At 47.1% G+C, this 12,222-nt stretch overlaps 1 protein-coding gene and 1 long non-coding RNA gene across 4 annotated transcripts; one reads left to right on the top strand and one right to left on the bottom strand.

Annotated features, from left to right (window-relative positions):
• Positions 1 to 1,912: 1,912 nt before the first annotated feature.
• LOC138687463 (uncharacterized) lies at positions 1,913 to 3,612 on the bottom strand. The gene is made up of 2 exons (XR_011326644.1): positions 3,466 to 3,612; positions 1,913 to 2,319 (listed from the first exon to the last, which is right to left on the bottom strand). It is a non-coding gene; the product is annotated as an uncharacterized lncRNA (long non-coding RNA).
• A 236-nt stretch (positions 3,613 to 3,848) lies between these two features.
• Positions 3,849 to 11,102, top strand: PUS1 (pseudouridine synthase 1). Of its 3 annotated transcripts, none has more exons than XM_069794936.1 (6): positions 3,849 to 4,014; positions 4,586 to 4,810; positions 6,317 to 6,454; positions 7,166 to 7,268; positions 7,537 to 8,234; positions 10,656 to 11,102. In XM_069794936.1, the coding sequence occupies exons 2-6, from the start codon at positions 4,595 to 4,597 to the stop codon at positions 10,704 to 10,706; spliced, it is 1,206 nt and encodes a 401-aa protein (XP_069651037.1). In that variant the 5' UTR covers positions 3,849 to 4,014; positions 4,586 to 4,594; the 3' UTR covers positions 10,707 to 11,102. The 3 variants fall into 3 exon arrangements, with proteins under 3 accessions (XP_069651037.1, XP_069651036.1, XP_069651038.1); XM_069794935.1 differs by lacking the exon at positions 3,849 to 4,014 and adding an exon at positions 4,022 to 4,215; XM_069794937.1 differs by lacking the exon at positions 3,849 to 4,014 and adding an exon at positions 4,022 to 4,133.
• The last annotated feature ends 1,120 nt before the right edge of the window (positions 11,103 to 12,222 follow it).

A 12,222-nucleotide genomic window follows, 5' to 3' on the forward strand; every position in this document is an offset into this window, starting at 1 on the left:
TGACCGAGTTTCCAAATGTTCATGGTTGTTCTTCATGAGCCCTCACTGAGGCCCAGATGCTACTATTAGAGATCCCTTGGAGCTGGACCCAGCCACCTCCCGCGTTGGTAAACGTGGCTGGCTGTGTCCACAATATGGCTCAGATCCAAAGCCCTGGTGCAAGAAGGGTCAGCTCCCCAAAAGTCATCCCCCAGTCTGCAGTGCACAAGGCAACGTGCCACAGACCTACGGCATGTGGGGTTCGTGGCTTCGGCGGCTTCTCAGTGTCTGCTGTGCGTGAGTATTTGCTTATGTTGGCAGAGGGATCATTAATACACTGCGGTGAGGAATTACAAGTCTGCTAGGGTTCCTGCTGCAGGTAACCTTGGAACACTTATAAGTGAATTGTTGCTAAACTTCCCCCAATTCAGATGTTTTAGGCAGCTGCGTCACTTCCGAGCGAGAAAGGACTGGCCTGTGTTACACCTGGTGGAGGAAGAGCTCTTGACTGGGTCTCAAACGGGAACATTCTCCACAGCTGAAAGAGTTTCCAGTGCTTTCCCCTGGTGTTCTTCTGTGGGGTTGTTTCCAGGTAATGCCCTGATACATAGCTGCTGGGGAGCTGCAGACTAAGGTGCTCCTTGTCCCTTGCAGTGCAGCATGTCTCCAGTTCCCAGCACGGAGGTAAAGAGCTTTTCACTATGTTTGGTATCTCCTGAACTGCTGGTGCCATGCAGCAAAGAATATTTGTCCACATGAGAAAGATGCATCTCCCCAAATTTGCTTTGGATTTGCTTGCCTGGCACTGCAGTGAAGATCCTTCCGCTGCAAGTCCCAGGATACACACTAACCCTCAGCCCCGACCTCTTTTCTGGGGGACAGAAGGGCTGTGGGTTTTCATCCTCTGCTGAAGTCTGTTGCTACAGCTGATTGCTGGGTACGCTGCACTCCCCACCCCTTAAACTCATTAAAGATCAATTGAGCAGTTTTTTCCTTCCCTTTAACAGAAAACAATTGGAAGAAAACGTCCCTCAAAACACAATGTTTCTTCAGAGCTTTTTTTTTTTATTATTGATTTAAAAGAAATTATATTTCTCTGAAAATGTAAAGCAAATCCTCTTGGAATAAGTAAGTCCTTATTCAAAGCAGGCCTCGGGGAGGAAGACGAGAGAGTTGCCGGGGTCTCGTCGCCACAGCAAAGCGGCAGGAGGCTGCTCTGGAGGGGAAGGCCAGCTGCAGCGGGGCTGAGCACGCCGTGTGGCCGTGGGGCCCGCTCTGCCCGCCGGAGGGGAACGACCCGAGTGTCCTGGGGGTGGAAGGAGCGGGTCCCCGGCCAGGGGCTGCAGCTGCGTGTCAGCAGCGCCCTGGCAGTGAAAAAGCTGTAGAGCCGGGGCCGTGAACCGCAGCCGAGCCTCGCCGCCTTCCCCGGCACAAGGTAGAGAGGAGGAGGCCGGCGGGCCGAGGCAGTTTTGGGGAGGAGCAGCCGGTTCGTGCTGCCAGAGCCCCACCTGCAGGCTGCCGCCGCCCGGGCACCCTCCGCCGCCCTCCCCGGGACCGCCGGCGCGGCTGCGGCCGCTTCCCGGCCCCGGGGGGGCGGCCCAGGTGAGCGGCCTGACCCCGAGAGGGAGGGATGCGGCGGGGAACTGCCCCAGAGCAGCTTTGAAGGACCCCCTGCCAGCGCGCCCGTAAACCGATTTTGAGCGAGGAGCGATACCGGTGTCATGATGAAGGTAAAATTAATATGCCTCAGAACGTGACTGCGCTCGAGCCCCTCTCCTGCAGCCGTCTCGCTCCCCGAGCCAGCTAGCTGTTTGACAAAGGTGCAATTCTCGGCGAGTCCCCAGATGCGCTTGTACCTAGAAAGCTTTTACGAGGCTGATTTCACTGCTGAGTAAACTTGATGGCAGCGCTCTCACTGAAGGCCAAGCAGATGTACTGTTCAACATAGTTTAATTTTACCAGTCCTATGTATGAAATGTTCTGCTCCTCACATAAACAGCGGGGAACTTTGCGAATTGTTTGCACCGATTCCAATTTAATCCTGGGTATGCGTGTGAGAGGAATGAAATCCCTTGTAAATTTAATTCCTGAAGATGTTAGGTGCTCGCTGTGCACTGCAAATCAAATCCAAGCAAGCACGCTGGCTTCGCAGACCCCACACGGAGATCTGCAACTGGACCTTCTGCTCCACGCCAGAAACTGCAGCCGTGTCTCTGCTGCCTTTTCGCTTGAGCTATACATCCCTGAAGGTCTGCCTCCCCGGTGCCGACTCCCACAGAACTGACCACCAGGGGCAACCCTGGCAAGTCGCTTTAACGTCTCCTTGCCTTTGGTAGCTACCTGTTTAAAAATAAAATAGGTGAGAAATTAAAAAGAAAGAGGCAGCACGTGTCATGGCAGGTCGAGAGCAGAGCTTGTGCTGCCAGTTCTGGAGCTCCATTGCTGCTCTTGGAATGGCTAAGAGGCTGGGGTACCAAAGCTTTTTCCCTCTTGGGGTATCCATGTAAGTCTTTCTCCTGTGCCACCACTGTTTTTCCGTATCAGCTGGGGCCTTCTTCCCTCTCTCAAATTTAGCTGAAATGAGCCAAATTCAGAAATCACAGCGGGGAGGGAGGAGGAAGCGATGGCGGTGGACAGACAGGCAGCACAATTGCATAAGCTTCACTTCCTAAGGAAATGAGGCAAAAAAAGATTCAGACGCCCTGGTTGAAGCGATAGAGAAATTTGTATTCCCGTTTCCCTTGGCAGCAGTGCTGCACTGTGACAGGCGATCTTTTATCACTTCTCTAAACAAAGTGCAGCTGGGACTGTGTGATAAATCTTCCCCTTGCCCCATCCCGCTACTGAAATAACTCAGAAGTGTCAGTTCAAAAAAGGACATGCTGCATTTCTTCCCCTTATTAGCAGAAATAACAAGCCTATGTTTAATAATCTGGCCTGCTTGGAAACGTCAACCCTTCCATTTTCCATCTGAATGAATAAATGGAGCTCTCTTACGCTAATCTTGCAGCATGCCAGGGAACCCGTGTCCTCTCTGGGTAGCTCTGTCCTATAAAGCACTGAAGCTCGTAGCATAACAAAACAATTTCCAGGTGCATTTGGCTTTTCGGGAGGTACATGCTGTTGCCTGATAAGGGTGCCTATTGTACTCAGCTTTCCCATTAAGTGCATCACTGCAGATAAAACTTGTTGCAGAAGACACGAGCACAACGATTGCTTGAGAAAGCCGGCTGGAGGAAAACCTGACAGGAAAACAAAACCGTAGGTGCTTGTGCTCGATACTGGCACAAGCAGAAGCTGCGTGGAAAGGGGGGGACAGGGACCAACGTTACACCCCTCTGGGAAAGGAACCGTGAGCTTTTGATGACAGACCTGTGTGTCGTGTTTCCTCCCCCTTGTCCTCCCCTCACCGTGACTGCAATGCTGTTAGTAGCGCTACTTTCCCCAGGCGGGTTTGCAAGGGAAAAAACGGACCGGTTTACTTACACAGCTAATATTTACCACAGGAACGCGTTCGCTGGTTTGCCTTCTCCCCTGCTGTTGCTTGACTTATTAATCGTCAAGGCACTAATAGGCACGTGTTGGCCCCCGAGACCCTGTGCGCGGCAGGTGGGACCGAGCGGGGGGAGAGGCCCATGGCCAATGCAGGAGGCCGGAGGCCGGCCAGGCCGCAGGGCGCCAGCGCCGGCTCTTCAGGCCGGGAACCCGCCGGCAGACCTTGGGACACCTTGCCTTCCCTTTCTAAAACTCAGAGGAAGACCGTGCCGCCTAGCCAGATGCTCCGGGCAGGACGAGGCTCGCCTGCCGGAGCCGCAGGGACTTCCCCAGGCTCGGCTCCCGGAGGCCCAGCGCAGCGCCCGGGCCGGGGAACCCGCTCCCGCCGGCCGCAAGCCTCGAACCCGGGTCCCTCCCCCCGAACCTGGGCCGCGGGCCGCACCGCCCTTCGCCCCGCCCTGTCCCCGCGCGGCCGCCGTAGGGCGGCACGTGGCTCCGTCGCGCCGCGTCCGCGCGGTGGCGTCGCTCCGCAGCGCCCGCGTAAGCGGCGGCGGGAGGCGGGAGGCGGGAGGCTGAGGGCGGCGGCGGCGGCCGCGGCCTCTCCCGCCCGTCGGAGCCGCCCGTCGCGGCCTGCGCTCGGGGACGATGCTGCGGCTGCGGTGGGGGCTGAGGGTTGTGAGCTGCGGCCTCTCCGCCCCGGGGAGCGCGGCGTGCGGCGGGCCCTGGCGCCGGCTGCGCAGCGTGCGTACCCGCCCGCGCTGCGCCGCTCGCCTTGGGGGAGGTGGGAGAGGCCGGGTGGGCCGCGGGGGGAGCTGCCCGGGCTCGCCGCCGCCGCCTCCTCCTCCTCCTCGGCACGCCGGTCTTCCTGGCAGGCCCGCCGGGCTGCCGTGCGGGCCAGGCCGTGCAGGCCCGGCTTCCCTTCTCCTTCGGCGGACGGCGGCTGCCGTGGGGGAGGCGACGCGGCCTAGGAGGGAGCGGGGGGCGGGCGACCTTCCTGCCCGCAGCTTGTTCAACAGCCCTGGGTGCCCCCCTCTGCTGCTCCGCGGGATGGAGCACTCGCTTTTTGCCTCAGCTTCTTGCCGACTCCTCTCTGCTGTCCTGTCCCTTGCAGGTTCTCACAATGGCTGAGGATTTGAGAGCGGCGGTTGCCAGCCCGGCGAAGAGACTGAACAGCAGCAGTGAGGTGGTTGAAAGGCTAGAAGAAAACGGACATCAAAATAAAAGGTTGAAGAGAGATGCGGATGAGGAAGACACGGAGGATCAGAGTAAAAAGTCACCCAAAAGGAAGATTGTGTTGTTGATGGCATATTCAGGGAAAGGCTACCATGGGATGCAAGTACGTGGTTTGGCAAAACAATGTGGCCAGCTTTTTTTTCTGAAGTCTGTTAGGTTTATAACTGTAGTCATCATGACTGAGTAGGGAAGCAGTTGCAGCTTGAAAAGCCAGGGCAGGAACAGTGCATGCCTGGATTCAAACGGCTCGGTAGTAACTTGAATAAAAAAAAGTCAGTGGTACATCTCTGCTACTTGGTGATTCTAGTGAGTCTGCCTTTAGTATAGAGCTTCAGCAGAAGATCTTTCAAAAACTGCTGCAGAGAAGGCTCTTGAGGAGACTAAAAGCACGGGCTCTGCAGTTCTGTCAAAACCTGAAGCGCTGTGTAGTGATCCCCTTTTCACCAGTGCTCCAGCTTGTGGTTGAAGCTTTACTTTTCAAAGCAGTTGGGCTAAGTTTCTTTTAGGTTAGACCTCAAGTTGTCTCACCATACACGCAGATTCCGGAGAACTGGGCTGAGTATTTGAATGAAACAAATTTGCATCTATGTTGCTGTCTCTTGTACTTTTAGAAAGATTACCTGGTACCTGAAGACGTTTTAAATCCTCCTTTTTCTGATGCACTCTAATGGGGTGGCTTGTAGCAGTTTAGAAACAGGAAAACTGTTGCAAGACTTCTATGTTTGTATGTGGAAGAAAAGGGATGTTGCTTTGTTACAGCACCAGCATTTGAGCATAGCCCCAGCACCAGACCTGCCAGTGCAGGGACGGTCTTGCTGCACACAGTATTGGCAGCAAGGGGATGATCTTGCTCCATCTGCTGCTCCTCTCGGCGTACTGCAAGCCTCATATACACTCTTGAGGCGTACTTTAAAAGCTCCACGGGATAATTGATAAGATTGCATACAGACAGGAAGGGAGTCTTTCATGCTTATGCAGCAAAGTAGATTTGTTCAGCAACAGTAAACCTTATGCTTGTGGGCACATCCGTATAAGTGCCTATCAGCTTTACTGCTCTTGTAATTGAATGGTACGTGTCAAGGGTGTGTGCTTTGCAGCCTTACACACAAGGCTGTGCATTTCTGTTAAGTTCATCTGTGAGTTGAGTGCAGAAGTCACTGGAGAAAACCATAGTCTGCGTTACACAATAGCTCAGGTGAACTGAGCAAAAGAACCCCAGCTAATTTTTAGAAACAGAATTTGCAGAGGCTAGGTTTTGAGCAGCAGCTGTGAACTTGCAGGCACTGAAACAGTGTTTCATTGGTGTTGTTTCATGCAGTTGAAGGAATCCTCAAAAAACTCCATTGCGGAAGTATTGCACAGTGAAATTAGAAATGATCCTTTACTTGCAATAACAGTCAAAAGTAAATCAGAATGTAGACATTTCATTAACACACTCTGGTAGAGTATAGTTAGTCTTGTTAGAGAATGGCAGTGCTTTTAGGGCTGTGAAGGGAAGACTTTTAAAGAGTTTCACAGCAATGTTTGATTAACAAAATTTTTCAGTTGTCATCTTCAGTTATCCAATTATTACTCTTTGTTCTTATTTTTACTATATATCCTCTTTTAGAGAAACGTGGGATCTTCGCAGTTCAAGACAATTGAAGATGACTTAGTATCTGCCCTCGTTCAATCAGGCTGTATCCCAGAAAACCATGGGGAAGATATGAAGAAAATGTCTTTTCAACGGTGTGCTCGAACAGATAAGGTAGGTTGGTTAGGGCCTGTGCTCTCATAAACTCTGGTGCACCCCTGCCAGTGCTACGGGGATTGACTGGTAAAGCGTTCTCTAGAGTGAGATCCAATAGCAAATACTATTCACAGTTAATGCTGCTTGAAACTTCTCCTTTCATCCACTACTAAACTTAAGAGCAAGCAAATATTTAGAAAGCGCAGGATATTGATTAGATGGTATTTGTAAAGCTGGTGCTTCATACCTAAGCTTTGTGTTTCTGTCACATTCATCTGCTTCAGCCTCCCAACTTCCTGCTGCTGCTTCTCATTGTTGTTGATGCGGTGCTTGAGAGTTTAGCTGCATCTCAGTTGTTTTTAAGCCTGCCACAGTGGGATTCTGAGTCTGAACTGGAGTTCGTGGCTGATCTTATGTATAAGTAATTTCTTTTCAGTTGGTGCTGTACTTAATAGCAGTCAAATAGAGTGCGATGGCATGGAAGGGAGTGCAGTGTTCTGCTGTCTAAGACTGCTATGGTGCTGTATGGCTATACAGCACCAGCAGGTCTTCCAGGAGTACTCCGACTTGGATTTCTGCCTGTGGCCTTGCCTTTGCCTCGCTTCAGCCTGAAATAACCAGTGAGAAAAAGGAATAAACTTGTTCTTCAGCTGTTTCAATTCTGCAAGTGCTATCCCAGACCTTCCAAGGTACATAATTATGTGTTTGTGTGTTTTATGGTTTTTATAGGGTGTGTCTGCAGCTGGACAGATTGTGTCGCTAAAGGTCAGGCTAATAGATGACATCTTAGAAAAGATCAATAACCATCTTCCTTCTCACATCAGAATTCTGGGTAAGGATACTGGAATGGGCAGAGAAAATGTTTTCAAAGAGCAGCTTTTTCCTGCAGAAGGTCTCTCCCTTACCATTATAATTTTACTCATAAGCAGTTTAGTTTTAACATAAATCTGTATGTTTCCCTTAGTTTGAAATTAGGGTCCTATAAAATAAGTTATCTTTTGATTGTATTTTACTTGAAAAATATTCTTATTGGTAGGGGTGAGATCACAATCAGGTTTTAACCTACCGATTCAAAAACCTAATGTCACTTTTAAAACAAGGTCTGAAGAGAGTCACTGGAGGATTCAACTCCAAGAACAAATGTGATGCCAGAACCTACTCTTACATGCTGCCAACATTTGCCTTTGCCCATAAAGACCACGATGTGCAAGAAGAGGTTTATCGACTGGACAAAGAGACCCTTGCAAAAGTCAATAAACTGCTTGCATGCTATAAAGGAACACACAACTTCCACAACTTCACATCTCAGAAGGGACCCAGGGACCCCAGTGCCAAGCGGTACATAATGGAGATGTACTGTGGAGAGCCGTTTGTGAGGGAAAACATGGAATTTGCAGTGATCAGAGTGAAAGGTCAGAGTTTCATGATGCACCAAATAAGGAAGATGATTGGGCTGGTGATAGCTATTGTGAAAGGTTATGCTGCTGAGTCTATCATAGAGCGCAGCTGGGGAGAGGAGAAAGTAGATGTCCCCAAAGCCCCAGGACTTGGGTTGGTCTTGGAAAGAGTACACTTTGAAAAATACAACAGACGTTTTGGAAATGATGGGCTGCATGAGCCACTGGAGTGGACAGAGGAGGAGGAGAAGATTGCTGTTTTCAAAGAGCAGTATATCTATCCTACCATTATCAACACAGAAAGGGAGGAGAAATCCATGGCAAACTGGCTAAACACCCTCTCCATTCATGACTTCAACTCTTCTGCTGTTGGGATGCAAGCTAACAACAAAAATTCAAAGGTAATGATTGAAGCTATTATTTTATCAAATGGAAGCTGTCAAGTTGAAGTGGCCCTTCCCTTAGTAACGTTTTTGTTTTCTGTGAATGTGCCGTGGAAGATGACAGTCATCTGGAGTATGAAACGTGTGTTATCTTTTCTGTCTTTGTGCACTTGATGATAGTGGAATGAACTGTACAGAGTGTTATTTTTGCAGGGTTTTGCATGGGGCAGATGAGGGAGGGAGGGAGGAAGGAATGCTTTAAAGCACAGGCCAATCTGCAGAATCATAAACTGGCAACAGAAATTGTGGACATGTTACCAGCCTTTGCTATTGTGAAGCTGTTTGAGAGACTAGTTTTCAGGTTGACAATTTATCTTTAAATACCTGCTGGCTTTTTGTATTCTATGATTTTGGGCTAATTCTCATTTTGTGTAATGCCCTGTTCGCTAGATAAGGTTTGGAATTGGGGGGGGGGTGTGGGGGGTGTGGAATTTAGGACCAGCTTTTTAAAGTAAATCTGCCATGAGCTCAAAATGGGTCATCAGAACAACTACTGAGTGAAACAGGATATGGCGGAATCTGATTTCTGACAGTAGGAATGCTGTTGGCTGTAAGTTGCAGTAAAACAAAGGTGTAGAATACGTTTTTAATAAAAAGAAAATTTCAATTTAAGTTAAATTTTTTTTCTGGTTGAGATGTAGAATAGCCTCACAAGAAAAGAGCTGAAAGATGTTTGGGGCATGCTAGAAGGAGGTTGGAAACCACACGAGGAAGCTTGAGTCAAACTCACGAAGTATTTCTTTAAACTGACAACCACTGAAGTGACTTAAAATACAGCAGTGTTTGATTGGACAAGTCCCTGATCAATCCGATCTAACTTTGAAGCAAGCTCTGCTTGAGTGGGGCATTGGACTTGGTGACCTGAAGAACCTTACAGTTCTACATGTAATTCAAATTTTCTTGGTCAGAGGGCTGGCAGATCCTTGAAGGATGAGTGATGGGCAGGGCTAAAACTTCTGTGTAGTGCAACTCAGAAGAAAATAATGACCTTTTTTCACTTAATGGAGTCCTTAACATTAGCTTTATGTTGTGCAGGTAATCATCCTGCTCTGAAGAACGTTAGGTTTAATCCTGTCTCTGCCATTTTTTTTTGAGTATGAGAAAGAGTTTCAACATATAAAATAAAATTTACAGCCTTGTTGAATAGTACAAGCAAAATACCAGAAATTTCTCAGGGTTATTTTTGTACTTGTGGTAATTGTTTTTCTGAAGTATACTGCTGTATGAGGACATCTGTGACAGGACGTTATGACAAATGCCACATGAGTTTGGTTAAAGGGGACCCAAAGAGACCATATGGTGCAGAGTCCTTATCCGGCTCAGGGGTCTTGATGATAATGTTGACAGGACTTACTGCTGACAGGTTCAAAATCACTGATGTATTGCTAGTAGGAGGCAGGTCTGCTTGCTTTGGATGAACTTGACCAAATACAGTTTTGGCATCATAGTTAGAACAAGCTGTCTGGAGAAGGATAAATAAAGGATGGTATGACAGACTCCTTTGAGATTTTGCAGGCTGTTGGCACTTCAATAAGCTGTGCTTGCTGTTACAAAGGCAACTGTCTAAATCTCTCAGAATTTTTTTTTTGTAGTAGGATATTAAATTGTCAATGTTAAATTCATGGGATTTGGAGGTTTACATGTTTTCAGCAAGTGGTGGTGAGGAAAAAAAGGAGTAACTACAGGCATATTGTCATGTTAGCCTTTCTTTATAAAATCCTTTGTTGCCAATCATATCAGTCAAAATACTTGCTTCAAAAAACCTCCCTAATTTATTGCAGCATATTGACTTACTCCTGAAGGAGTGGCTCCCAGTTAAGAACTCAGACTTCGGTTTCCTTTCTAAGTTGCTAACATTTGTATTTCCCTAATACTGCTTTGTACAACTGACTTAATTTTTAAACAAGTATCGGTGAGCCCTTGCATATGTCTAATACAGTTTTGATATAAATTCTCTGCAGCAGACAAATAAAATTCTCAAATCTGGCTTTAGACGATGTAGCAAACAGCTTTGGAAGGACTTGCATGAAAAAAGCACTTGTTAACTTGTCTCACCTGCATTTATTTTAAACATCAGCATTTCATGCTATTATCCCACTTTTAAGTTTCCTATATACTGCCAGATGTAATCGTGCAGTTCTAAATATAAATGAGAAGAAATTTCTTCTGCTGGTGAGTAGTCCAATGTACAATTTTTTTGTTCCAAGAAGCATCATTTACCATCACATAAGTTTGTTACAATAGATGGGTCTAAGACATGAAGTTGGGATCTAGCCCCATTTTCTTATACTTTTGGAGATGTTTAAAGTCAATGTCTCTGATTTAGGTCAGTCTCTAGATGTAAATGAAATACAAACTATTTTCCATTTTACTTTACAGAACAGCAGCGATCTTGAAGGCAGTGATGGTTGTGATGATGATTCCGACTGAGCCAGTAAGTGGCTGGACCTGGGACCCTTACTGCTTGCAGTTCCCTTTGTCTACAAAAAAGTGGCCTTTCTAAATCCAAGAATCCCGTAAAGCAGGGGACTGTGTGCTTGCAGAACAAGAACTGGATGCCCAGGAGAAACTGCATGGGGAAAACAATGCAGTAGAAAAAGTAAAAGCTTTTTATACCACTGACTGATTGACCTGACTGGTATACTTGAAAATGGTGTAACGAGAAAGCTTTCTAAAAGAATCTTGTAATGTGAGATATCTTAATTGCTATTTGAATAATGTTTTTATTATATGTTTACCTGGAAAATAGTATTTTAAGTATGTATAATCTCTAAAAAAGATAGGGCAAAACATTTTAATACACTCTTTTTTGATTATTATTATGAAGTTATGACTCCATGAACTTTTGATTTTATTTTTTTTAATTATTACTTTCTTCGCCTTTACTTAACCTGATCTCTAAACACTATTACCCTTTTATTTTCCATGTTGTCTGTGACTTCCCTGGGGAATAACATGAATGGGTTAGGAACTCATTATCATGCTGACGCTGTGAATTCTTTTGGCATTGAAACACATTTTCTGTTTTTCTAAAGCTTTGCAAGTCTAAAAGAAATTATTCCTTACTCAGTGAGAGGTCTTAATTTTGGAACGTGGACTGAACCATATATTTCAAGGTGAGACCTTTTCTTTGGGACATGTCATCCTCCCAGTATTGCCTGCATGCTTGGGCGGACTCAAGAATATACATCTGCGGCTACCTGTGTAATTGGGCCTTTACTGCCTGAGGTGTTGTTTCACACACCTGTAGTTGAGATGTGAGGAGAAGATGTAAATTAATTGTTAGGACTGCAGTTCAACGTGTGCAGCCATGAACGTTCTAGCACTGCCTGTGGTGGATCACTAAATGTGTTGCTACTGGTTTAGTATTTCTGGTTTTAGTGGAAACTATCTATCCATCTGCTATATTTGGGATTGAATCACTTAGCATGCTTGAAAGGAATGGTGCTGCCCTCCTCTGGGCTTTAATCAAGTCAGAATAGAGGAATGTGTGCAATGACGTGGGAAGCACGTGTCTGATGACTGTCTCCCTTTGGTAATCGACTTTAGTTTTCTGTGTTTTGGGGTTCTTGCTCTCCTTTCCCCAACTGTGGTTTGACTTCTGGTTCTTGTTTCCAACCCTCTGTGGAGGTGGTGGAAGAAAAACCAAGTAAAGGCAGCAGCTCTCCTGCCCTCCCTGCCTGTAGAACACTTTCGGAAGGGGTGGAACAAGACTCTCCAAGCATTCTGGTATTCATACAAGTGCTTGATCCGGTTCCGTAGCTGGGGTCCGTGTGGAGACTTTGTAATGTGGTAGTTACTGAAAATGAGCAGTCAACTGTTTGCTCCTTCATTCAGTGGTTTCTGGCCAAAGGGTCTAATGTTATGGCTCCTTCTGAAATGTTTTTTTCTTGTTTTTTTTTTCCAGAGCACAGCTCTCCTTAAAAAAAGGATTTGCTTGTTTATT

Source organism: Haliaeetus albicilla, chromosome 10 (assembly GCF_947461875.1).
Source record: "Haliaeetus albicilla chromosome 10, bHalAlb1.1, whole genome shotgun sequence".
Classification (NCBI taxonomy): domain Eukaryota; kingdom Metazoa; phylum Chordata; class Aves; order Accipitriformes; family Accipitridae; genus Haliaeetus; species Haliaeetus albicilla.

Excerpts from the sequence above, each read along its gene's own strand:
- PUS1 (XM_069794935.1), top strand. The coding sequence starts at position 4,120 with ATGCTGCGGCTGCGGTGGGGGCTGAGGGTTGTGAGCTGCGGCCTCTCC. Across the intron at positions 4,216-4,585 it reads CCTGGCGCCGGCTGCGCAGC|GTTCTCACAATGGCTGAGGA; the intron begins GTGCGTACCCGC and ends TGTCCCTTGCAG. Across the intron at positions 4,811-6,316 it reads AAGGCTACCATGGGATGCAA|AGAAACGTGGGATCTTCGCA; the intron begins GTACGTGGTTTG and ends ATCCTCTTTTAG.